Raw genomic sequence first — 27350 nt, 5'->3', positions numbered from 1 at the left:
TATGTTTCTGTATATTGAAGACTGAAAACGACCTAGAAGTAAACTTTAGAATTCACAAGCATATTTCACAAGGCCGCTGGATAGAAAACCAATATGTAAGAATTATGTCTCCACCGGGCGCGGAGGCTCATGCCTGTAATCCCAGCACTTTGGGAGGCCAAGGCAGGTGAATCACGAGGTCAGGAGTTCAAGAGCACCCCGGCCAAGATGGCGAAAGCCCATCTCTAGTAAAAACACAAAACTTAGCCAGGCGTGCTGGTGGGTGCCTATAATCCCAGCTACTCGGGAGGCTGAGGCAGACAATTGCTTGAATCTGGGAGGCGGGGTTGCAGTGAGCAGAGATCGCGCCACTGCACTCCAGCCTGGGCGACAGAGCAAGACTCCGTCTCAAAAGAGAACAAAGAAAGAAAGAAAAAAAAAAGGACGATGTCTCTACATACCAGCTCAGAGAGTTACAATACACGATTTCAAAGAATGATACATATTTCACAGCATCAAAAAGCTAGAAATAAAATTCACAAAAGATGCACAAGTCCCTCTCCCTCTCCCTCTCCCTCTCCCTCTCCCCTCTTTCCACGGTCTCCCTCTGATGCCGAGCCAAAGCTGGACGGTACTGCTGCCATCTCGGCTCACTGCAACCTCCCTGCCCGATTCTCCTGCCTCAGCCTGCCGAGTGCCTGTGATTGCAGGCGCGCGCAGCCACGCCTGACTGGTTTTCGTATTTTTTTGGTGGAGACGGGGTTTCGATGTGTCGGCCGGGCTGGTCTCCAGCTCCTAACCGCGAGTGATCTGCCAGCCTCGGCCTCCCGAGGTGCCGGGATTGCAGACGGAGTCTCGTTAACTCAGTGCTCAATGGCGCCCAGGCTGGAGTGCAGTGGCGTGATCTCGGCTCGCTACAACCACCTCCCAGCCACCTGCCTTGGCCTCCCTAAGTGCCGAGATTGCAGCCTCTGCCTGGCAGCCGCCCCGTCTGGGAAGTGAGGAGCATCTCCGCCTGACCGCCCATCGTCTGGGATGTGAGGAGCCCCTCTGCCTGGCTGCCCAGTCTGGAAAGTGAGGAGCGTCTCTGCCCGGCCGCCATCCCATCTAGGAAGTGAGGAGCGCCTCTTCCCGGCCGCCATCACATCTGGGAAGTGAGGAGCGTCTCTGCCCGGCCGCCCATCGTCTGAGATGTGGGGAGCACCTCTGCCCTGCCGCCCCGTCCGGGATGTGAGGAGCGTCTCTGCCCGGCCGCCCCGTCTGAGAAGTGAGGAGACCCTCTGCCTGGCAACCACCCCATCTGAGAAGAAGGAGGAGCCCCTCCGCCCGGCAGCCACCCCGTCTGAGAAGTGAGGAGCGTCCTCCCTCCTTGTCCGGGAGGGAGGTGGGGGGGTCAGCCCCCCGCCCGGCCAGCCGCTCCGTCCGGGAGGGAGGTGGGGGGGTCAGCCCCCCGCCCGGCCAGCCGCCCCGTCCGGGAGGGAGGTGGGGGGGTCAGCCCCCCGCCCGGCCAGCCGCCCCGTCCGGGAGGGAGGTGGGGGGATCAGCCCCCCGCCCGGCCAGCCGCCCTGTCCGGGAGGTGGGGGGCGCCTCTGCCCGGCCGCCCCTACTGGGAAGTGAGGAGCCCCTCTGCCCGGCCAGCCGCTCTGTCCGGGAGGGAGGTGGGGGGGTCAGCCCCCCGCCCGGCCAGCCGCCCCGTCCGGGAGGGAGGTGGGGGGGGTCAGCCCCCCGCCCGGCCAGCCGCCCCGTCCGGGAGGGAGGTGGGGGGGTCAGCCCCCCACCCGGCCAGCCACCCCGTCCGGGAGGGAGGTGGGGGGGTCAGCCCCCCGCCCGGCCAGCCACCCCGTCCGGGAGGGAGGTGGGGGGGTCAGCCCCCCGCCCGGCCAGCCGCCCTGTCCGGGAGGTGAGGGGCGCCTCTGCCCGGCCACCCCTACCGGGAAGTGAGGAGCCCCTCTGCCCGGCCAGCCGCCCCGTCCGGGAGGGAGGTGTGGGGGTCAGCCCCCCGCCGGGCAAGCCGCCCCGTCGGGGAAGTGAGGGGCGCCTCTGCCCGGCCGCCCCTACTGGGAAGTGAGGAGCCCCTCTGCCCAGCCAGCCGCCCGGTCCGGGAGGGAGGTGGGGGGTCAGCCCCCTGCCCGGCCAGCCACCCCGTCCGGGAGGGAGGTGGGGGGGTTCAGCCCCCCGCCCGGCCAGCCGCCCCGTCCGGGAGGTGAGGGGCGCTTCTGCCCGGCCACCCCTACTGGGAAGTGAGGAGCTCCTCTGCCCGGCCACCACCCCATCGGGGAGGTGTACTCAACAGCTCATTGAGAACGGGCCATGAAGACAATGGCGGTTTTGTGGAATAGAAAGGGGGGAAAGGTGGGGAAAAGATTGAGAAATCGGATGGTTGCCGTGTCTGTGTAGAAAGAAGTAGACATGGGAGACTTTTCATTTTGTTCTGTACTAAGAAAAATTCTTCTGCCTTGGGATCCTGTTGATCTGTGACCTTACCCCCAACCCTGTGCTCTCTGAAACATGTGCTGTATCCACTCAGGGTTGAATGGATTAAGGGCGGTGCAAGATGTGCTTTGTTAAACAGATGCTTGAAGGCAGCATGTTCGTTAAGAGTCATCACCACTCCCTAATCTCAAGTACCCAGGGACACAAACACTGCGGAAAGCCGAAGGGTCCTCTGCCTAGGAAAACCAGAGAACTTTGTTCACTTGTTTATCTGCTGACCTTCCCTCCACTATTGTCCTGTGACCCTGCCAAATCCCCCTCTACAAGAAACACCCAAGAATGATCAATTTAAAAAAAAGAAAAAAAGAAAAAAAAAAAAAAAAAAAGATGCGCAAGACTTCTTTGCAGAAGGCTGTAAAGCTTTATTGGGAGAATTTTAATGAACAAATTTCCAACATAGGAGCAGCCTGCATCATTTCAACGTGTCTTCTTTTAACACTGTGATTGCTTTTCACCTGTAACAGAAACACGATTCGGAACATGACTTAGCAACAGATTATTCAGATGACCCTAAAGGCATACAAAGCACACTACACTTTGGGTTTTATTAAATGGACTAAAAACAGAACCCTATGGGTGATCCCGTGTCTTACACGCAATTGAACCTCTGCATAAACTTTGAGCGTACACCTGCAGAATTTAAAAGTAATTTCCTCCCTGAACATCAAGTGCTTCCTTTCAAGTCACAAGCACTTACAATTAACAGTCAGCAATTTGGAAAACACATGTGTAAAGCATACTTCAGTTGATTACTCAGGAAGTACTAGAGTCATGGTCTTTCAACTTTAAATCTTATCAATTCATGTCTCTAAAGCTGAAACTTACATGTAACATTTGATATGATTAGAGATGATTATATCGTATGTGTGTCTACAGTCTTATTAGAAATAGTGGCTCATGAAGACTGACAGTGGGGCAGGGAGCATGCATAGCACAGGCATCTTACTCACACCCATGCTGAGCATCACTGACCTACATGCCACAGATGACAGGAACTAAACGGTCTCTCGCCATTTGATATTTATTTCAGTCACTCAAGGTTTCCGTGGGGAAAGATTTAAGAAGCAATTGTACCATTTGACCCAGCCATCCCATTACTGGGTATATACCCAAAGGATTATAAATCATGCTGCTATAAAGACACATGCACACGTATGTTTATTGCGGCATTATTCACGATAGCAAAGACTTGGAACCAACCCAAATGTCCAACAACGATAGACTGGATTAAGAAAATGTGGCACATATACACCATGGAATACTATGCAGCCTTAAAAAAATGATGAGTTCATGTCCTTTGTAGGGACATGGATGAAACTGGAAATCATCATTCTCAGCAAACGATCGCAAGAACAAAAAACCAAACACCGCATATTCTCACTCATAGGTGGGAACTGAACAATGAGATCACATGGACAGAGGAAGGGGAATATCACACCCTGGGGACTGTTGTGGGGTGGGGGGAGGGGGGAGGGATAGCACTGGGAGATGTACCTAATGCTAGATGATGAGATAGTGGGTGCAGCGCACCAGCATGGCACATGTATACATATGTAACTAACCTGCACAATGTGCACATGTACCCTAAAACTTAAAGTATAATAATACAAAAATAAATCAATAAATAAAAGAAAAAAAAAAGAAGCAATTGTTCATTGAAAGCCAGAGAAACCCTGCCTGGGCAACACAGTGAGACCTCATCTCTACAAAAATGAAAACAAAAAAATGTACTCAGGCACGGTGGCTTGTGCATGTAGTTCCAGCCACTCAGGAGGCCGAGGTGGGAGGACGGCTTTAGCCTGGGAGCCAGAGGTTGCAGTGAGCTGAAATTGCATCACTGCACTCCAGCCTGGGTGACACACTGAGACTCTGTCGCAAACAAACAAACAAACCAAGAAGAGGGAGAATTCACAATTTCACAAGATCTTACACTACATATTCAGCTCTCCACACGGAAAAACTAGGATGAAGCAGAGGGCCCGCTCACTTTCTTACTGACAATGAAATCTCAGTTCAGAGATTTTCAGATGACTCGGGCCAGGGTTTCATGATTTGTGATTAACAAACCATGCGAAGCAGATGATCTCTGTGTCCCACGCATTCTATGCAACAGGATCAGAGTATGAAAGAACCGGAATGGAAAATGGTTTTAAAATCTCTGACTTAAACTCACTATTTTCATAAGAACCAAAGATAGGTTTAGAAGGGAAAGGACTCACTCAGAATCTCGCCAAGGCTGTAAGAGCTGCTATTAGAACCCGCATGAGTGCTTCAGCATTTTTCACACCAAGTGATGGGTGTTACAAACGTGTTATGTATTGATTAAAAGCAGACCTTTACAAAAGCATCTGAAAATTGTGAGCTACTGGTTGAAGGATTTATACTCAAAACTTTTAATCCAACATGGCTTTTACTCAGTTCGTTTCTGTATCTGACAGTCTATCAGTCGGGTGCTGGGGCCTGAACTACGTTTCAAATAACCTTCTTATAAGAACTCTCTTACTAAAGAGGCAGTATTGTTACCTGTGTTATTAAAAATATAATGCTTGGTCGTGTATGGTGGCTCTCGCATGTAATCCTGGCAATTTCAAAGGTTAAGTGGATCACCTGAGGTCAGGAGTTCGGGGACAACCTGTGCAACATAATGAAACCCTGTCTCTACTAAAAATACAAAAATTAGCTGGGCACAGTGGTGTATGTCCATAAGCCCAGCTCCGCGAGAGGCTCATACAGGAGAATCACTTGAACCCAGAAGGCGGAATTTCCAATGAGCCGAGATGCCACCACTGCACTCCAGCCTGTTGGACAGAGCAAGACTCCATCTCAAAAATGTAATAATTATGATACGATACTGTGGAAACAGACACCCTACAATTTTCATGCCTAATGGATTGCCTACCTTCTTCAGGCGTTTTCACCTCCTCTGGATTTGGCAGGCCCATCTCCTGGCCATCAGGACCATCTCCACACTCACACCCAGTCTTTGGGTGAACCTGTTCCTGGCTATCAGCTTCAGGCTTCGGCCCTTAAAAATAAAAAATACATATCAATTTAAGCAGTAAAACATGAAATATGAATAAGAAAATAATATTCATGCTCTCGGTGTTATTATATAAAAGCTTTAGCTAGTATAATAATAAATATGTTGATAAGAATCCCAGGAACATTATTTCAGGAGTCTGTTAGCAGAAAACAGGAAAACAAGGTGTTCCAAATATTACCCTCTTCCTTTCCGAAGACTGCCCTCAGACAACTCTGCTGCCTCCTTTGCACTTTGTTATTCTACCTCTGATTGTCCTTCTCATATTAAATGACTCAAGGCTGAAATCCTGTCTCTCACAGCACTTACACTCCTAGCACTTAGACTCTTATATGGCATGACTAGCCAGCAATAAATGCTGACTTTAAAAAAGGTCTTTAAAAAAGACATGAAAAAGCCCAAACTGCAGAACATTCTGGAAACCAACTGGTCTATCCTCTTCAAAAATGTCTGTATCATGAATGACAAAGACAAATTAAGGAAACATTCCAGATTAAAGGAAACTAAAAACACCTGAAAAGCACATGCAAGATGTGATCCTGAACTGGACTCTGGATCAGAAAAAGGAATTCTGTCAATAAAATTATCTGCGTTGGGCGTGGGGTCTCACTTCTGCGGGATAATTAAGGAATCAGAGAGACCGAGGGGTTGAGGAGGAATTATTTAATTATTTAGGTGCACCGACCCAGTCGGATTACATCCAAAGGACTGAGCCCCAAACAAAGAGTGAAGCTACCTTTTAAGCATTTCGTGGGGTGGGTGAGATCTGTGCAGGGGGAAGCGTATTACAGAAGCAAGAAACAAAGACAGTTATTCAATTAAAACATGCATTACATCATTTCTTACTTTTCAAGGAACAACATGTTTTGCGACTTGAGATTATCTGTCTAGTGACCTTACTGCTGCACAGCTAGAGAAACAGTCTTCACAATGCCTGAGAAAGGGGAAGATAAGGCTCACTAGCCACAGAAGGAAAAACAGGCAGTTAATTTTAAAGGACTCCAGTTCTTTCTCTTCCTCAGGGGGAGTTGGGTTTTCTTACAAACAACTGAGTTTTTGCTTACACATTCTTTAATTTCTTCTAATTCCTGTTTCATTTCCCCCCTTTGGTGCTTTTCATAACAAAGGTGTTCATAGCAAGCACCATTATTTGCCACCTCTTCGCGGAGCTGGGCTTCTTCTTCTACTGGCAGCAGCTGATGTTTGGTTAATGCCATCAACTGTGAGGTAGTGTGTCGGGTTACTATTGCCTTTATAGTTGACTGAATACTCCTAATAAACAGGGGTAAAATAAAAGGGAGGATGAGGCAGATGCCAAGAGTAAACAAAAACCCACCAATGAGAGTTTTGAATCCTCCAAAGGTTGAGAACTATCCTCCAAACAACAAATCCAAGGACCATCCGGACCAAGTCTGAACTGGAACATGGGCCAACTTGCGCATTCTAGCTGTGATTTCCATGACAATTCAGCCATTATCATCGATTTCTAGGCAACAGTTGATTAAATTAAATTTTCCACATACTCCTCCTTCTGAGGCTAAGAGGTAATCTAAAGCCAATCTATTTTGATGTATAGCATTTCTCGTTTGTGTTGCTTGTATTGCCAATAAATCTAGTGCCCTTGACGCTTCATTGGTTATAATTTCAAGGACTGCCTGCAACCTTATGACGCAGTTGAGCATATAGATTGAGGTGCGATATCCCCATGACCCATCCTGTGCCCAGGTAGTTGGCCCATAATATTTAGTGATTGCTTCATGAGGCCATTCATTATCCTTCCAGTCTCCTATGTCTACATCCTTTTTGACATTTGTGTCTATTTTTGTGATTATGCTTCTTCTAGTTCTTCTTTTATTTTCCTCATAAACTGGATACCCTAAGAGTTCCCTTTGCTTTAGAGGAATTAGAAAGAAGGATGGCTTGATTGTTCCTAACACACACGCCCCTGTCCATTTAGCCAGCAGTTGCCAATATGCCTATGTGCCACAGATCCAATATAGGCCAGAGGGTGCTTTCCAAGCATTTGGAGCCTCTAGAGATGCCAAGAGTGGCTTAGAGTAGAGAACCGAGAGAAAGGGTTTGGATCTGGTAAGTAGGAGTCATTCTGGGCATTTCTCCATAGAGTTTTGTGTTTAGTCTTATCATAATACTGTTGCCCTAGGCAGGTTGTTTCTCCTACTCTCTCTGTGAAAGCCTTTCCCCAACGGGCAATACAGTATTTTCCAATTATGGAGGTTTTTAACAACCAAACACTGGCTGAGGCTGTTGGTTCACTGGCAGGGTTAGGCAAAGTGAAGTTATCTTGTGGCATTAATTCCTTTGCCTCCCATGGCCACTGGTCCCCCATATTATTTCCTCCACATACATAGCATGAGGAAATTCCTAAGCTGCCAGCTATGTTTGCAGCTGATTGGGCAAATAAGTTTTTGGTTGATGGGGGAAGCTCAGGCACTGACTGATCAAAATGCTTATAGAATGACTTACGGACCCGAAATTGCGGGGTTGGACGCATTTGAGTCCTTCTAGTCTTTTTGACAATTAGTAGTGGAACTCCAAGGCCTGCTCCTTGTCTGTTTACCTGTAATAGTGCTGTCTGTCCTGTAGACGAGAAAGGTAGCTCTGGCTTTAAGATAGTAAAATTTAAAGGATTGCATGTCCTTGTCTTACAATTTGGTTTGGTTGACATACTCCTTAGCAGAGCAGTCCTTCCTGAATATAAATGTCGGAGCTGTGTTAGTGTAGACCACTGAATGTTACAGTCAGGGCATCTGATTTGTGGTTCTCCATACAGATGTTTAGGGCTGGTCCTGCTAAGCCTCTCTTGTGTTAAACCATTGCAGACTGTTTCTGGTTGTATGTGTAGGTTCTTAACTTGATTCCTGTACATTTATAGTAGGTATGGTACAGTAGAATTTTAACTGTGGTATTTTTTACCCAGGTAGTGTGTACACAATGTGGGCATCCTTCTCAAGATTTCTCCCCTTTTAGTATAGGCAGAAATGGTAACCACATCAGTGTACGTAATAGAAACATGCTTACACTACACATGGGCATGGCAAACCTTCTTCTGAGCATAGACATTTGCAGCATTTGCAGTAATAACAACAGAACAATCAGTATTGACAGAATTATAACTAGGCTTATAAATTGTATTTACATTTAATTATCCGGAGATGGTCCTCTTAGCTTCGGCCGTGCATAGACTAGTCAGCTTCCAGGATGTGACTAGAGCAGAGCTTGTAGGATCCTCAAGCTTCAGCCGTACGTAGACTGACCAGCCTCTGGTGTGGTCAGAGCAGGGCAGTCGTCCTTCTTACCAGTGGTTGGGTTTTGCCGTAGGAGCATTCGGGTGGGACAATCTGGGTCTTGTTGGCTAATCCACTGGTCATCGTCGGGAGTCACTGCTGCCACTGGTTTCAGGCGGCTATGGTGAATCCAAGGTGTGACACCTGCAACTTTAACAGCAGTGGAAGTAGACATGATCACAATATGGGGCCCATCCCATAAGGGCCCCAAGGTTGTTGGATTCCACCTTTTAACCCAGACAGAGTCCCCTGGCTTATGTGGATGCACTGGGTCTGTTAGACTTACAGGTATCCTTTCCCTTACGCAGCTATGTACCTCCTACATTCCCACTCCTAAAGCCTGCATCTGTCTCCTAAGGGTTAACTCTCCTAACTCCTTTAAATCCCCTCTAATTTGATTAATAATTGGGGGTGGCCTTCCGAACAATATTTCATAGGGCGAGTACCCAGTTTGTTTTGTAGGTGTACACCTGACCTGGAGGAGGACCATGGGCAAGACCTGATCCCATCGTAAGTGAGTTTCCTGGCTAAACTTTTTTAGTAGCTGTTTGAGTGTCCGGTTCATCCGTTCCACCTTCCCTGAACTCTGTGGTGAGTAGGCTGTGTGCAGTTTCCACTTGATCTTTAAAAGTTGAGTCAGCTGTTGTACTACTTCTGCCACAAATGCAGGACCACTGTCTGATCCTAGGGTTAAAGGCAACCCAAATCTTGGTATGATGTCTTTTAGTAGCACCTTTGTCGCCTCTCGTGCCTTTTCAGTTCTGGTGGGGAAGGCCTCAGCCTACCCTGAGAAGGCGTAAACAAACACTAGCATATACCAGTAACCTCCTGCTAGAGGTAACTCAGTGAAGTCTACAAGCAGGTTCTCACAAGGAACAGTTCCTGCTTCCTGAATTCCGGGAGGTCGAGTAGGTCCTTGTTTTGGATTATTCCGGGCACAGGATAGACATTGTTCAAAAACAGCATGGGCGATGGCAGAGAGCCGTGGCACATAGAAATGCCGACCTATCAAAGTTTCTAGTCGTCCTTCCAATGTGTGTTCCTTGATGGTTCTGCTTCACAAACCTTGGGGCTTTTGTTTCTGGGACAGCTAGCCTCCCGTCAGAGAACAGCCACCATCCATTTTTAATATATTTTCCTGTTTCCTGACTAAACCAAGCTTTTTCCCTTGAAGAGTAATTGGTTACCTCCAATAAAGGGGGCTCTATAAGGAGAGGCATTGCTAGAGTTCTTTCTTCAGGTAAAGCCTTTCTCATTGCTGCCTACCTAGCCTCTTGGTCTGCCTTTCTGTTGCTCTGCACCTCATAGCTCTTCCCGATTTGGTGTCCTTTGCAATGAATAACAGCCACCTTCTCTGGAGCCCATATGGCTTCTAATAATTGCAAAATTTCCTCTTTATTTTTTATTTCTTTTCCTTCAGTAGCCAATAGTCCTCTCTCTTTGTGTATTGCCCCATGGGCATGCAGGGTTGCAAAAGCATATCTTGAATCATTATATATGTTTACTTTCTTCCCCTTGGCCAATAACAGTGCTCTGGTTAATGCTATTAATTCAGCCTTCTGAGCAGAAGTCCCAGAAGGTAAGGCTTGAGCCTCAACCACCGAGTATTGGGTCACTACTGCATACCCTGCATATCACACCTCATCTGTTATGAAACTGCTACCATCAGTGAAGTATTCAACATCTGGGCTCTCCAAGGCAGTATCTCTGAGATCTTCCCGGCTCATTCACTGTATTTATGCAACAGTGGGGAAGGTCCTGCCAGCAGTGAGGCAACCCACCATCATTCCAATCGGGGTCCTCCACAGGCCGTATTTACAGTTTCCAGTGTTATCTGGGGATTTTCACACAGAAGCCCTTGATACTTTAGCATTCTAGAGTTGGACAGCCAACGATGTCCTCTTTGCTCCATTAAGGTGACTACAGCGTGTGGCACCCAGACTATTGTCTTCTGACCTAGGGCTAGCTTGTTGGCATCTTCTATAAGGATTGCAGTAGCTGCCAGCGCCCTGAGGCAGTGGGGCCAACCTAAGGCCACCAAGTCCAGTCACTTGGATAAGTATGCTACCGGCCAATGTCAAGAGCCCAACAACTGAGTGAAGACTCCAGCTGCCATTCCCTTCCGTTCATCCACATACCAAAAGAAGGGCTTTTTACATCTGGCAACCCTAGCGCCAGGGCTTGGATGAGAGCTTCCTTTATATCTTTGAAGGCCTTTTGCTGTTCCTTTTCCTATACGAGGGGCTCTCTTTCTTTTCCTTTGGTAGCCTCATATAAGGGCCTTGCTGTAAGGGAGAAGTTTGGAATCCAGATTCGGCAGAATCCCACTGCACCCAGAAATTTCTTGACCTGCTGCCTTGAAACTGGGGTGGGCAATGCACATACAGCCTCCTTGCATGTACTTCCAAGCCTGCGCTGGCCTTGGGATACCATGAATCCTAGATATCCAGCCTCCCGAAAACAGACTTTTGCCTTGTCCCTGGACACTTTGTAAACTGGCCTGTATTCACCATTTGGCTTGCGCACAGGCAGCAGAGGAGTATTCCAGAAGGACTTGCATTTCACTATAATCCTATGTTCATACAGCCGATTTAAATGTTTTGTTATGCCATCAATTGCCTCTCTGGGTAGGGATATTGACGGACTCGTACCAGGGCAGCATGAGGGTTAAGCTCTACTACCACCAGGGGTCTGTTTGCAGCAAGTCCAGGGGGGTTGTCCTCAGCCTATACACCTGGTTCCTTGAAAAGCATTCCCCACTTATTGTGTAGGTCCGGCTCCGGTAGCCTTCTGGCACACAGTTCACAGAGCCGCCATTCCTCAGCCTTTGTGACAGTTAGAGTCAATACCATTGCCTTAGACTTTCCAAACTCCAGTGTCATATTCCCTTTAGGTGTAAAGGAAATTTGTGCCTGCAGTTTCTGGAGTAAGTCTCTTCCTAACAAGGGCACTCGACAATTTGGCATATATAGAAACTCATGCTGCACTTCTTGTCCCCTAATAATACATCTCCTGGATTTGCAAAAGGGTCTCTTTTCTTTGGCCCCTGTACCCCCTACGATAGTAGCACAGTTCTTTGTGGGGGGGGGGGGCTAATCGGGTGGGTTACCACAGAGAAATCAGCACCAATATCGACCAAAAAAATCCATTGATCGGCCCCCTACTTCCATAGAGACCATAGGCTCCCCGGGGCCTAAAAGGATGGAGCCCGGTCTGTCTCAGTCTGCTAAATTCTCGGCCCCCCGCTAAGCCGATCCGATCAGGATCTGCCTCGGAAGCACCACAACTAGCAACCGAACGCCGCTCTTGGGTGTTAGGCCATTGACCATTCTCCTTACTCTTTTGACATTTATCCTTCTAGTGTCCTTTCCTTTTGCACCGTGCACATTAATCTCTCTCTAGCCTCGGCCGGCTTTCAAACTCCTGTCCAGACTAGCCTTTTCCATGACTGCGTTCACACCCGCATCCGTGTCTCCTTGCAAAGAGCCAGCTTCTCTTCCTGTAAGGGCTGCTGCTAGTAAATTAGCCTTTCTTAAGCCTCCGATCAGCTTTCTTCTTTGCCTCCTGATCTCAGTTAATGTACACCTTGGTAGCCACTTTAATAAGCTGAGTAGTATTCACACCTACGGAGCTTCTAACTTCTGCAATTTATGCCTAATATCTCCTTGGCCCTGACTTACAAATGTTGTATTCACCATGCACTGATTTTCAGCAGCCTTGGGGTTAAACGGAGTGTACACCCAAAATGCCTCACAAAGACTTTCTTAAAACTGGCTGGTGCTTTTATCTGCACCCTGGAGCACCTCTGAGATTTTTTATATTGGTTGTCTTTTTCTTTTACTATCCTTTAGCTTTTACAGAAGTGTTTCTCGGCACCTTCGTAGGTGTTGAAGCCAGACTGCATCATCTGGGTCCTAGTGGGGGTCCTTTTGTCCTCGTAAGAGGCGTAAGCATAACTTCGGCATGGCCAGACCTGAGACGGCCTACCTGACTTTTCTAGCTTTTCACTTTAACTTCCTGGAGCTCTGATTTCTCCTTCTCCTGTGAGACTGGGAGCCTGTATCTCTTTGAACTTAACTCCTTAGGGGCAGTTAGCCTTAGTAAAGGGGGGTAGATTGGAATGTAGGGAGGAGGGGTCTCTATTCCCTCCTGCGGTTCTTGCAAAACCAGTTTTCTCCTTCCTCAGACTTTTCTTTTGTTTCCATAGCTGCCAGGGCAGCTGATTTTTACTTTCACTTTTGGCTTTTACTTTTCACTTTTTACTTTTGGAGTTACAAGCCTCTGTGACTTTCCCTTTAACTCTGTAGCCGTCAGAGCAGCTGGTTTCTCTTGGCATGAGCTGCGAGCATTCTACAATAAACTGCTAGGCAGGGCTGCATTCATTTAGTCATCAATGTAAAGACTAGGTCTGAATGCCCTGGCTGTCCTCTGACCCTAGTCACCACCTTAAAACACATGGCCAATTTCTCTGTAGTGCCTTCGGCCCGCCATCTGACGCTAAAAGAGGGCTATTCTAATTCACAGTATGTCCTTAACTTTTGAGCATCCAGTTTCATCCCATAATCACCTCTAAATCCTTTTTTAATTTTTTTCATCATGCACTCCAAAGGAGTTGGTTTCAACACTTTTCCTCCCATTTCTTCCTTTGTGGCGCACTTTCACTCTCACTTTCACTCTCGGGTCCACTAGACTGGGTCCTATTATGGGAGTTTCAGAGGCTGCTTAGCCAGGAACGTGCCTTCCCCTCTCACAGCCTGCTGTGGCCATGGAGCTGGTCCTATCAGCTGTACACAACGTCCTAGGTCTGATTTCCCCCGCACTTGCCTCAGAGCACACAGCCCACGCTAAGGGATCTGTGCTTCCCCACGTCACTCCCCGCATTGGTCTCTCCCGAGACCGTCTCTTTCACACACTTTCACACATGTCCCCTGCCCCAGGACTCCTCATCGGATGAAACGGGCCTCTCCCGTGTCCTGGGTGAGCCTAGTTAGGCTCCCACATTCACACACCTACACACCACTCCTACCCCAGGACTCCTCATCAGACGAAACGAGCCTCTCTCATGTCCTGGGTAGGTCCACACACACACCCACACACTCCCAGTTGGGCTGGCAAGCCACTCTTGCACCCTGCCAGCAAGCTCTTCCTTGCTGCACTTGCCACTCTATTGGCCCATTTTCTCCACCACTGAGCCACTTTCACTTTATTAGGGGGACATGAGGCTCATCCAAATTGGCAGGCCACTCCTGCTGCCCCCAGCCACTCTGGGTTGGATTAGTGGTCAGTCCCCGGGAGGTGATCAAGCTCCCCTTCATCCCTATGGGATGGGCTTTCCTGCCTTGGGCCCTTTCTCCTTACTGTGGTACCTGAAGTGCTGGTATCATGCTGCAGCCCCGTCTCCAGTTCCGTTGTGCAGCCAGCTAGGCCACTGGGATGCGGGGAGAGCCAGTCTCCATCCAGGTGAAGCTCCCCTATGGCACGCCTTGGATACCAGGTCTCCCCTGGCCCTGGGGCTCTAGTCCCACAGGCAAAGGAGACAGTAAATCTGCCATCTCCAATCCCTGTCCGGGTCACCAGAAATGCTGCAGGATAATTAAGGAATCAGAGAGACCGAGGGGTTGAGGAGGAATTATTTAATTATTTAGATGCACTGACCTAGTCAGATTAACATCCAAAGGACTGAGCCCCAAACAAAGAGTCAAGCTATCTTTTAAGCATTTCGTGGGGCAGGGGGAGATCTGTGCAGGGGAAGCATATTACAGAAGTGGGAAACAAATACAGTTATTCAATTGAAACATGCATTACATTATTTCTTACTTTTCAAGGAACAACATGTTTTACCACTTGAGATTATCTGTCTAGTGACCTTGCAGCTGCACAACTAGAGAAACAGGGTCTTCACAATGCCTCGGAAAGGGAGAGATAAGACTCACTAGCCACAGAAGGAAAAACAGGCAGTTAATTTTAAAGGACTCCAGCTCTTTCTCTTCCTCAGGGGAAATTGGGTTTTCTTACATACAACTGAGCTTTTGCTTACACATTCTTTAATTTCTTTTAATTCCTGTTCCATCACACCTGTAATCCAAACATTTTGGGATGCCAAGGTGGGCAGATCAGGTGAGGTCAGAAGTTCAAGACCAGCCTGGACAACAGGACGAACCCTATCTCTACTAAAAATACAAACAAACAAAAAAAAGGAAACATTACTCAGGCACGGTGGCCAGGCCCTGTAGTCCCAGCTACATGGGAGGCTGAGGCATGAGAATCGCTTCAACCTGGGAGGTGTAGGTTGCAGTGAGCCGAGATCGCACTACTGCACTCCAACCTGGGCAACAGAGAGAGACTCCGTCTCAACAAAGGAAAGACAAAAAAGGAAAAAAGAAATTGTCTGGAGAACTGGCAAAATTTGAGTATACACTGTGTAATAAATGACTGCATTTTCTCATTGTTAAATTTCCTGATTTTGATTTTTCTGCAGTGATGACCAAGGAATTACTTTTTCTTTGTTCTGATGATGTACACACCCTCAAGTACTTGGTGTAAAGGGTCATAACACCTGAAAATGTATCGAAACAATTCAGCATTAATAACAGTAAACATATATCTGTATATGTGTGTGTGTGAGTGTGTGGGAAGCAGGGTAAGAGAGGGAAGAGATATGAAACCTATGAAGCGAAAGCTATTAACAATTGGTGAATCTAGGTGAAAAGTACAGGAGTTCATTGTACTATTCTTGCAAATTTTCCATAATGTTATGCCTTGAAAATAGATACAGTAAAAATTTAAAAGAATATATGACAATTACACTGAACTTTAGGAAGACAGGAGGTTTTTTTTAATTATGGTAAAAAATACACATATTCTAAAATTTACCATCTTAACTGTTTTTAAGTGGTACAGTTCACTAAGGAGTTATGTTTGCAACATTACCAGCAACTAGGCACAAACTTTGCATCTGTGTTTTCCTATACCATGAAACCTTTAGTTATCTGTTTGTTTGTTTGTTTGTTTATTTATTAGTGATAAGGTCTTGCTATGTTTCCCAGGCTGGGCTTCAACTCCAGGGCTCAAGCAATCCTCTCACCTCAGACTCCCAAGTAGCTGGGACTATGCGTGCACAGCATTCAGCCCAGCTTGAGACCTTTCTCCTAAATGACAATCTAAGGATAAACCACAGGACATGTATAATGCTTATATTCAGCCGTAGAGTACCAACAGCAGTGTGCGTCAGCTGAGAAATCTGAAGTCTACCACGTGGATAGGATTTCAGTTACAATTACAATGTCAGTTTCTGAAGGATTGATTAGCTGGATGGATTTGAGGACTATGGAAAATCTTACAGTCACGACACCCATTACCTATTGGGGTAAAGAGAAACTTCACTTTGTTCAAATAAAGTTATATTTAGGTCCGAAGGTCCTAAAGGTAATATTCCATAAATGAACCCCGTGAAGAACAAAGCACCAAATAAAACATTGTTTGTGAATCACAGAAAATATACTGTCCCGCACTGAGAATAAGGGAGTGGGCGGACAGCAATTAATGGGCATTGTTGTCAGTCAGATTCTAGGAACTTTTAACAGTGCATCCCTGGAATAATCCATGACCTCCGTTACATAAATGCTTCCTTTCAAAACATTTTATCTCGGAGAAATTATTTCCATCTCACGTTAATCTCAGGATAATTCCGTTTGTGCTTTTCTAACCATAAAAGGATTTAATCACTTCCTAAAAGCCACTTAGAAAATAACTAAACCAGCTACCTGTATGGCAGTATCCTAATTTATCCAGCTTTTATCAAATGTACCATATAAAAATATCAATCAAAGGAAACAGTGGCTGACATTCAGTGACTCGGTTTTTGGAGCTGCTCCTGCTCCTCTGAACTGGGTGTATTCTTGGGTCAGTACTAAGCTACCTTACAGTAAAGCCTTTGAGTTTTAAGCATTTTCAGCAAAATCATTTCCGTTTTTACAGCAACATAGATGGTAGGAAGACACAAATCTTGGAACAAAATACAAATTTTGTATTCACCAGTCAAGGGCTCTTGGATAAAACACAATCCCAGCGCCTCCATTCTCTCATTCATAAAGATGAGAAATTTTATCATAGTGAGGGATTTGCCTAAGCTAAGCTGCAAACTACATAGCCTCCTCGCTTTTCCGGTCAATTTCAGGCATTCTTTCCATTGTTTTCTTTCCTCCTGTTCCTGCTATGTAACAATGCATAACACACACACACACATGCACGCACACACACACACACACACGCACACCAGCAGACATTCTTCTTCCCTTTCCCTCACCTTGACCTGCAGATGCTCCCTCATCCTCTCCCTGATGAGCAGGTGCAGGATCCTGACTTTGAGTTGCTGGTTCCCCTTCTTCAGGTTTTGGTGGTTCCACTTCTTCTTCACTGAACTGCTCGGGCTGGGGAATATGTGTGGGTGTGCAAATAAAAAAAGTTTTGTTACTAATACATGAATATATATACATATATGCACAGAATACATAGCTATTTCTGATCATAACTAAGCCTAAAGACATTTCTCCAACTCTATGCTCTATGCCCAATAAGGTTACTCGACCCACAGGAAGGTTACTATGAGAAAAGTGATGCACGAGGACTTTGGAGGCTATTATACTCAGTGTTGGAATAGATGTGTACAATCTGTCATTAGCAAACAAAGCCTGAGAAAGAAGTCATGGGCAAAAGCTGAAGAACACTAGAGGAAAAAAAATTCTCCAGAATCAATGTTTCCTTCATGAGACGCCATCATCATTTTTTATGAGCAGGAAAGACCTTTATCAGCATTTCCATACTAATGCAATAATACTATCACAAAAATTAATTTCTGCTAATAGAAAACAACGAATTAACGTTTAAGCACTCACCAGCATAGGCCCAATCATTTCAGGAGGCTCTACATAGAGTCTTGGTCTAGACCGATAGGTCGATCTTCCTCGCCAACTCACATTTCACACTGAAAACAGACAACCGTGATTGGGAGCATGCCCTCGAAAGGGCTGCTATATTCCATCACCTCCATGGATAAATGTTAACTTGTCGTTTTAATTTTGAAAATACTTTCAAAATAAGTCCCAGAGTTAAGCATATGTGTGTACCTTTTCTGAGTGCCTACAAAGCCACTTATGCTGGCCAAGCTGGCAGAGCAATCATCTTAAGGCGTGTGACAAAACGCAGAGGACATTTTTTTCTAAATTTCTTTTGGTCCCGCAGTCTCCCTGTGTTGCTCTGGCAGAGTGCAGTGGCGCGATCACAGCTCACTGCAGCCTCGACCTCCTGCTCAAGGGATCCTCCCACCTCAGCGTCCCGAGTAACTGGGACTACAGGCGCAGGCCATGGCGCCCCGCTGGCAGAGGTCATTTCTGATGAGGTTTAGTTTCACAAGTGGACTCCACATGAAAATATTAGTGAATCATAATTCTCGTGATTGCTACTTTGGGCACACTCCCACTTACTAGAGCCATTCACTTCTCTCAAATCAAGTTTGATTGGACCGCACAGCCTCTCCCAGTCCTTCCCACTGTTGCCAGACCTTCCATGGCGGAGGTGAGATCTTGCGATGCTTCTCACTCGGGGCTCCCCACTCCACAAAGCTCAGGGGCACTCACAAGCCCGCAGTCTTCCCAGGTGCCAGGTCCCTTCTTTACCGCCCTCCTCGCACCTGTCCGGGACCTCATTCAGGGATCTCCCCTGTATCGGGTATTCCTGGCACCTCCGGACTTCCATCCCTCTGACAGCACACCCAGCAATCGCCCCTTCTTCACCTGAGCCCCTGACCGCCTCCCCTCCATGGCCCACCTTCCTCCTTGTCCTGGCCCCTTCACGACCACAAAGCAGATGGTGGCCTCACAGCCTTTGAGAGAAGTAGGACGACCTCAAGGCCCTTCTCTTTCAGAGGCCAGGAGCCCCTTCCCTTTCAGAAGCCTCGAGGCCCTTCTCCCTCAGAGGCCACAAACCACGAAGCAGGACCCAACGGACTCACCCGAAGCACACTGCCTGCTCTTCACCCTCACTCACACTTCAGACCCCGGGAGGACTGGCCTGCAGACCTACCAGATGAATCTCAGTAGAGGAAAAAGATTCCAGACGACAGGAACGAGACCACACACCCTCACAGCTCCCTGGCGTTCTCCAAGTGGGTAAAGCGGCTGAGCAGAAGACGCCCAGTGGACATGCGCACTGAGGCGGGAGCCAAGGAGCATGTACGGCTGCGGGCTGGGGAGGGCTGCCGTTCCCAGCCCCAAGCCCCCAACCCTCGATTCCCATCCCCACTGAGGATAATGGAATCTGACCTCCCTCTGCTGTTTCCTATGCCTCTGGGACTCAAATACCTCAAATAGTGCTCCCCTCAAAACTCACTCCATCTTCAACTAAACCCCCCTCCCCTCCAGGGCCCTTTCTTGCCCTGGCCCCACCATGGGGACAAGGACCACGGTGACTGCCTGAGAAGACAGGTAAACCACCTGCGAAAACAGAAATAGCAACGTACCCCAAAAAGAAATTGTTAAATGTGAACAAGTCAGAGAAAGAGACTGAAAGAAAAATGAATAAAATCTCTAGGACCCATAATACTAAAACGATAGCTATCATTTGTAGCATCAGAATCACAGAAAGAGAAGTGCCAGTATTAGAGAAACAGGAGAGCCAGAGTGACACCATGTGAAAATCAACTCCATCTTGAAACTCGCAAGACACATTCCTTACCAGTCACAACCCATGGTCCTAAGATGTTTGGAGTTGAGAAAACAGACGAAAGGTACCTCCAAGGACATGCTCCCACAGCAGCAGAAAGTGCAGGGTTCCCAACACCCATAACAATATATGCTTTCAACAGAATTATGCTTTCATGGACTTACACACTGGAAAGTCAAGGATAGTTTTCTTTAAATCAATAGAATGATAAATTTCATCATGCCCTTAGCACACCCTCACAAAGATACGGATAAGTTTAGTCTTTACATAGAGAAGACCCTTGTATAAGAAAAACTGGCCAGGCCAAGACTCATGCCTGTAGTACTAGTATTTTTGGAGGCTGAGCTGGGCAGATTGCCTGAGCTCAGGTGTTCGAGACCAGCCTAAGCAACATGAGAAAATCTCATCACTACAAAAAAAAAAGAAGAAGAAAAATTAGCTGGGAATGGTTACATGTACCTATAGTCACAGCTACTTAGAAGCCTGAGGTGGGAGGATCGCTTGAGCCAAGAAGGTCAAGGATGCAGTGAGCTCTGATAATACCACTGCACTCCAGCCTGGGTGATAGAATGAGACCGTGTCTCAATTTTTAAAAATAGAAGATAAAAATGTACAAAGTTATCAATCTAATTCACTACATTAACAGATGAATGGGAAAAAAATGCTGTTATAAACAAAATAGATGCACTGATGAAACTCAACATATATTCAAATGAATACTCTCAGCAAATTTGGAACAGAATGGAATGACTTACTCTGATAAAGTCCATCTACAAAAAAAGGACAGTAAATAGGATGGTGAAATGTTGAAATTTTTCGGTTTCTCATCAGGGATAAGACAAGGATGTCCACTGTCACCATTGTAACAGGTGGGTCTGCACAATGCCATAAAATCAGAAAAGGAAATAAAACTCTTTACAATGGCAACAACAGGCCCGGCACGGTGGCCCACGTCAGTAATCTCAGCACTGTGGGAGGTGAGGCGGGTGCATCACTTGCACTCAAAAGTTCAAGAACAGCCCGGGAAACATGGCAAAACCCCGTCTCTACAAAAAATACAAAAGGAAAAAGAAAAAAAAATGGCAGAAACAAAATTGTTCTTATTCAAGGATGGTATGATTCTGTATGTTGAAGACTGAAAACCATCTAGAAGTAAACTTTTAGAATTCATAAGCATATTTCACAAGGCTGCTGGATAGAAAATCAATATATAAGAATTATGTCTTGCCCGGGCGCGGTGGCTCACGCCTGTAATCCCAACACTTTGGGAGGCCGAGGTGGGTGGATCACGAGGTCAGGAGTTCAAGAGCACCCCGGCCAAGATGGCGAAACCCCGTCTCTACTAAAAATACAAAATCTGGCTGGGTAGGTGGTGGGCTCCTGTAATCCCAGCTACTCGGGAGGCTGAGGCAGAAATTGCTTGCATCCAGGAGGCGGGGGTTGCAGTGAGCAGAGATCACACCACTGCACTCTAGCCTAAGCAACAGAGTGAGACTGTCTCAAAAGAGAAAAAAAGAAAAAAAAAAAAAGAATGATGTCTCTACATACCAGCTGAAACAGTTAGAATATAAAATTTCAAAGAATGATATATATTTCACAGCATCAGAAAGCTAGAAATAAAATTCACAAAAGATGTGCAAGACTACTTTGCAGAAGGCTGTAAAGCTTTATTGGGAGAATTTTAATGAACAAATTTCCAACATAGGAGCAGCCTGCATCATTTCAGCTTGTCTTCTTTTAACTCCGTGATTGCTTTTCACCTGTAACAGAAACATAACAACTGGGAACATTACTTAACAGCAGTTTATTTATATGGTTCTAAAGGCATGTAAAGCATACTACAGTTTGGGTTTTATTAAATAGACAAAAAACAGAACCCTAAAGGTGATCCTGTGTCTTACATCCAATTAAACTTCTGTATACACTTTGAGGGTAGACCTCCAGAATTTAAAGGTAATTTCTTACCTATACATCAAGTACCTCCTTTAAATTCAGAAGCACTTATAATGAATGGTCAGCAATTTGGAAAACACATATGTAAAACATATTTCAGTTGATTACTCAGGAAGTACTAAAGTCATGGTCTTTGAACTTCAAATCTTATCAACTCATGTCTCAAAATCTGAAACTTACGTGTAACATTTGATATGGTTAGAGGTGATTATATCACTCTATCCACAGTCTTATTAGAAACAGTGGCTCATGCAGACTGACTGTGGGGCAAGGAGCATGCTTAGCACAAGCATCTTACTCACACCCATCTTGAGCATCACTGACCTTCATGCCACAGAAAATAGAAACTAAACAATCTATCACCTTTTGATTATTCACTCACTCAAGGTTTCCTTTGTGAAAGATTTAAAAAGCAATTATTTATTAAGAGCCAGAGAATCCCATCCTGGGCAACATAGTGAGACCTCATCTCTACAAAACTTATATTAAAAAAACAAAATTAATCGGGCACGGTGGCTTGTGCCTGTAGTTCCAGCTACTCAAGAGGCTGAGATGGGATGATCGCTTGAGCCTGGGAGTCAGAGGGTGCAGTGAGCTGAAGTTGCACCACTGCACTCCCGCCTGGGTGACAGAGTGAGACTCTGTCTTAAAAAAAAAAAAAAAAAAAAAACGGCAGCAATAGCAAGATGGACAAATAGTAATACCTCTGGTCTGCAGCTCCCAGTGAGATCAAGGCAGAAGGTGGGTGATTTCTGTATTTCCAGCTGAGGTACCCGGCTCATCTCACTGGGACTCGTTAGACAGTGGGTGCAGCCCATGGAAGGCAAGCCGAAGTAGAGTGGGGCACTGCCTTACCGGGGAAGCAGTAGGGGTCGGGGAACTCCTTCCCCTAGCCAAGGGAAGTCATGAGGAACTGTGCTGTGAGGAACGGTGCATCCAGGCCCAGATACTATGCTTTTCCCATGGTCTTCTCAACCCACAGACCAGGAGATTCCCTCCTGTGCCTATGCCACCAGGGCCCTAGGTTTCAAACACAAAACTGGGCAACCGTTTGGGCAGATATGGAGCTTGCTGCAGGAGTTGTTTTTCATACCCCAGTGGTGCCTGGAATGCCAGCAAGACAGAACCGTTCACTCCCCTGGAAAGGGGGCTAAAGCCAGGGAGCCATGTGGTCTAGCTGAGCAGGTCCCACCACCACGGAGCCCAGCAAACTAAGATCCACTGGCTTGAAATTCTCACTGCCAGCACAGCAGTCTGAAGTTGACCTGGGATGCTCAAGCTTGGTGGGGGGAGGGGCGTCTGTCATTACTGAGGCTTGAGTAGGCAGTTTTCCCCTCACATTATGAACAAAGCCTCCGGGAAGTTCAAACTGGGCAGAGCCCACGGCCGCTTGGCAAACCCGCTGTAGCCAGACTGCCTCTCTAGATTCCTCCTCTCTGGGCAGGGCATCTCTGAAAGAAAGGCAGCAGCCCCAGGCAGGGGCTTATAGATAAAACTCCCATCTTTCTGGGACAGAGCACCTGGGGGAAGGGGCGGCTGTGGGCACAGCTTCAGCAGACTTAAATGTTCCTGCCTGCTGGCTCTCAAGAGAGCAGCGGATCTCCCAGCACAGCGCTCAAGCTCTGCTAAGGAATAGACTGCCTCCTCAAGTGGGTCCCTGACCCCCATGCCTCCTGACTGGGAGACACCTTCAAGCAGGGGCTGACACATACCTCATATACAAGAGCTCCGGCTGGCATCTGGCAGGTGCCCCTCTGGGACGAAGCTTCCCAGAGGAAGGAACAGGCAGCAATCTTTGCTGTTCTGCAGCCTCTGCTGGTGATACCCAGGCAAACAGGGTCTGGAGTAGAACTCCAACAAACTCCAGCAGACCTGCAGCAGAGGGGCCTGACTGTTAGAAGGAAAACTAACAAACAGAAAGGAATAGTATCAACATCAACAAAAAGGACATCCACACAGAAACCCCATCTGAAGGTCACCAACATCAAAGACCAAAGGTAGATAAATCCACAAAGATGAGGAAAATCCAGCACAAAAAGGCTGAAAACTGCAAAACCCAGAATGCATCTTCTCCTCCAAAGGATCACAACTCCTTGCCAGCAAGGAAATAAAACTGGACCGAGAATGAGTTTGACGAACTGTCAGAAGTAGGCTTCAGAAGGTGGGTAATAACAAACTCCTCTGAGCTAAAGGAGCATGTTCTTACCCAATGCAAGGAAACTAAGAGCCTTGAAAAAAGGTTAGAGAAATTGCTAACTAGAATAACTAATTTAGAGAAGAACAAAAATGACTAGATAGAGCTGAAAAACACAGCACGAGAACTTCATGAAGCATACACAAATATCAATAGCCAAATCGATCAAGCAGAAGAAAGGATATCAGAGACTGAAGATCAACTTAATGAAATAAAGCATGAAAACAAGATTAGAATAAAAAGGAACGAACAAAGCCTCCAAGAAATATGGGACTATGTGAAAAGACCAAACCTACATTTGACTGGTGTACCTGAAAGTGACTGGGAGAATGGAACCAAGTTGGATAACACCCTTCAGGATATTATCCAGTAGAACTTCCCCAACCTAGCAAGACAGGCCAAGATTCAAATTCAGGAAATACAGAGAACAGCACAAAGATACTTCTTGAGAAGAGCAACCCCAAGACACATAATCATCAGATTCACCAAGGTTGAAATCAAAGAAAAAATGTTAAGGGCAGCCAGAGAGAAAGGTCGGGTTACCCACATAGGGAAGCCCATCAGACTAAGAGTGGATCTCTGCAGAAACCCTACAAGCCAGAAGAGAGTGGGGGCCAATATTCAACATTCTTAAAGAAAAGAATTTTCAACCCAGAATTTCATATCCAGCCAAACTAAGCTTTATAAGCAAAGGAGAAATAAAATCCTTTACAGACAAGCAAATGCTGAGAGATTTTCTCGCCACCAGGCCTGCCTTACAAGAGCTCCTGAAGGAAGCACTAAATATGCAAAGGAAAAACCAGTACCAGCCACTGCAAAAACATACCAAATTGTAAAGACCATTGACACTATGAAGAAACTGCATGAACGAATGGGCAAAATAACCAGCTAGCATCATAATGACAGGATCAAATTCACACATAACAATATTAACCTTAAATGTAAACAGGCTAAATTCCCCAATTAAAAGACATAGACTGGCAAATTGGATAGAGTCAAGACCCATCGGTGGGCTATATTCAGGAGATCCATCTCACATGCAAAGACACACATAGGCTCAAAAATAAAAGGATGAAGGAATACTTACCAAGCAAATGGAAAGCAAAAAAAAAAAAAAAAAAAAGCAGGGGTTGCAATCCTAGTCTCTGATAAAACAGACTTTAAACCAAAAGAGACAAAGATCAAAAGAGACAAAGAAGGGCATTACATAATGGTAAAGGGATCAATGCAACAAGAAGAGGTAACTATCCTAAATATATATGCACCCAATACAGGAGCACCCAGATTTATAAAGCAAGTTCTTGGCCAGGCGCGTTGGCTCATGCCTGTAATCCCAGCACTTTGGGAGGCCGAGGCGGGTAGATCACAAGGTCAGAAGATCGAAACCATCCTGGCTAACATGGTGAAACCCTGCCTCTACTAAAAAATACAAAAAATTGGCCAGGCGCGGTGGCTCACGCCTGTAATCCCCGCACTTTGGCAGGCCGAGGCGGGCGGATCACGAGGTCAGGAGATCGAGACCATCCTGGCTAACACGGTGAAACCCCGTCTCTACTAAAAATACAAAAAAATTAGCCAGGCATAGTGGCAGGAACCTGTAGTCCCAGCTACTCGGGAGGCTGAGGCAGGAGAATGGCGTGAACCCAGGAGATGGAGCTTGAAGTGAGCCGAGATTGCGCCACTGCACTCCAGCCTGGGTGACAGAGCGAGACTCTGTCTCAAAAAATAAATAAATAAATAAATAAATAAATAAATAAAAATAAAGCAAGTTCTTAGAGACCTACAAAGAGACTTAGACTCCCACACAATAATAGTGGGAGACTTTAACACCTCACTGGCAATATTAGACAGAGCAGTGAGACAGAAAATTAACAAGGATATCCAGGACTTGAACTCAGCTCTGGACCAAGCGGGCCTAATAGACATCTACAGAACTCTCCACCCCACATCAACAGAATATACATTCTTCTCAGCACCACATCGCACTTATTCTAAAATTGACCACATAATTTGAAGTAAAACACTCCTCAGCAAATGCAAAAGAACAGAAATCATAACAAACAGTCTCTCAGACCACAGTGCAATCAAATTAGAACTCAGAATTAAGAAACTCACTCAAAACCACACAACTACATGGAAACTGAACAACCTACTCCTGAATGACTACTGGGTAAATAATGAAATTAAGGCAGAAATAAAGTTCTTTGAAACCAATGAGAACAAAGACACAATGTACCAGAATCTCTGGGACACAGCTAAAGCAGTGTTTAGAAGGAAATTTATAGCACTAAATGCCCACAGGAGAAAGCGGGAAAGATCTAAAATCGACACCCTAATATCACAATTAAAAGAACTAGGGAAGCAAGAGCAAACAAATTCAACTGCTAGCAAAAGACAAGAAATAACTAAGATCAGAGCAGAACTGAAGGAGACAGAGAGGTGAAAAACCCTTCAAAAAATCAACGAATCCAGGAGCTGGTTTTTTTAAAAGATTAACAAAATAGATAGACTGCTAGCCAGATTAATAAAGAAGAAAAGAGAGAAGAATCAAATAGACACAATAGAAAACGATAAAAGGGATATCAGCACTGATCCCACAGAAATACAAACTACCATCAAAGAATACTATACATACCCCTACACAAATAAACTAGAAAATCTAGAAGAAATGGATACATTCCTGGATACATACACCCTCCCAAGACTAAACCAGGAAGCATTCGAATCCCTGAATAGACCAATAACAAGTTCTGAAATTGAGGCAGTAATTAAAAACCTACCAACCAAAAGAAGCCCAGGACCAGATGGATTCACAGCCAAATTCTACCAGAGTTACAAAGAGAAGCTAGTACCATTGCTTCTGAAACTATTCCAAACAATAGAAAAAGAGGGACTCCTCCCTAACTCATTTTATGAGGCCAGCATCATCCTGATACCAAAACCTGGCAGAGACACAACAAAAAAAGAAAATTTCAGGCCAATATGTTACCTCATGTATCATTGGGGTGATAATGATCAATTGTAACAAATGCACCACGCTGGTGAGGGTTGCTGATAATGGGGAGGCTGTGCATGTGTGGAGGTGAGGGATATATGGGATATGTCTGTACCTTCCTCTCAGGTTTACTGTAAACCTAAAACTGCTCTTTAAAAAAAAAAAAAAAAAAAAAGTCTTTTTTAAAAAGAAGATAAAGTTGCCAGGTCCAGATGGTTTCACTGGCAAATTGTGTCAAACATCTAAGAAGAAATAATACCAATTCTACAAAATCTCTTCAAAAAATAAGACAGGAACACTTCTCAAATAGCATTACCCTGATACCAAAACCAGAAAAAAAGAAAGTATGGGAAAAGTACAGCCCAACTTCCTTCATGAACATAGATGAAAAAAAAATCCTCAACATAATATTACCAATTCAAATCCAATATACAAAAATAAGACACCATGACCAAGTGAGGCTTATCCTGGGGATGCAAAACTGACACAATATTCAAAAATCAATCAATGTGACCGGGTGCAGTGGCTCATGCCTTTAATCCCAGCACTTTGGGAGGCTGAGGTGGGGGGATCGCTTGAGCCCAGGAGTTCGAGATGAGCCTGGCCAACATGGGGAAACCCCATCTCTACTAAAAATACAAAAATTAGTCAGGTGTGGTGACACACACCTGT

At 45.9% G+C, this 27350-nt stretch overlaps 1 protein-coding gene across 3 annotated transcripts; it reads right to left on the bottom strand.

Annotated features, from left to right (window-relative positions):
- Positions 1–2540: 2540 nt before the first annotated feature.
- On the bottom strand, positions 2541–17802 carry LOC129395423 (G antigen 10-like). Of its 3 annotated transcripts, XM_055106803.2 has the most exons (4): positions 17712–17802; positions 17123–17246; positions 5372–5497; positions 2541–2927 (listed from the first exon to the last, which is right to left on the bottom strand). In XM_055106803.2, the coding sequence occupies exons 1-4, from the start codon at positions 17727–17729 to the stop codon at positions 2905–2907; spliced, it is 291 nt and encodes a 96-aa protein (XP_054962778.1). In that variant the 5' UTR covers positions 17730–17802; the 3' UTR covers positions 2541–2904. The 3 variants fall into 3 exon arrangements, 2 of the variants coding, with proteins under 2 accessions (XP_054962778.1, XP_054962777.1); XR_008622892.2 differs by lacking the exons at positions 2541–2927; positions 17123–17246; positions 17712–17802 and adding exons at positions 8670–8967; positions 14184–15248 and having other exon boundaries at positions 5124–5497; XM_055106802.1 differs by lacking the exons at positions 2541–2927; positions 5372–5497 and having other exon boundaries at positions 16815–17246; positions 17712–17744.
- Between the last annotated feature and the right edge of the window lie 9548 nt (positions 17803–27350).

Source organism: Pan paniscus, chromosome X (genome assembly GCF_029289425.2).
Source record: "Pan paniscus chromosome X, NHGRI_mPanPan1-v2.0_pri, whole genome shotgun sequence".
NCBI lineage: Eukaryota > Metazoa > Chordata > Mammalia > Primates > Hominidae > Pan > Pan paniscus.
Note: the sequence above shows the minus strand (reverse complement) of the source record. Positions and strands in the feature narration are given on the sequence as shown.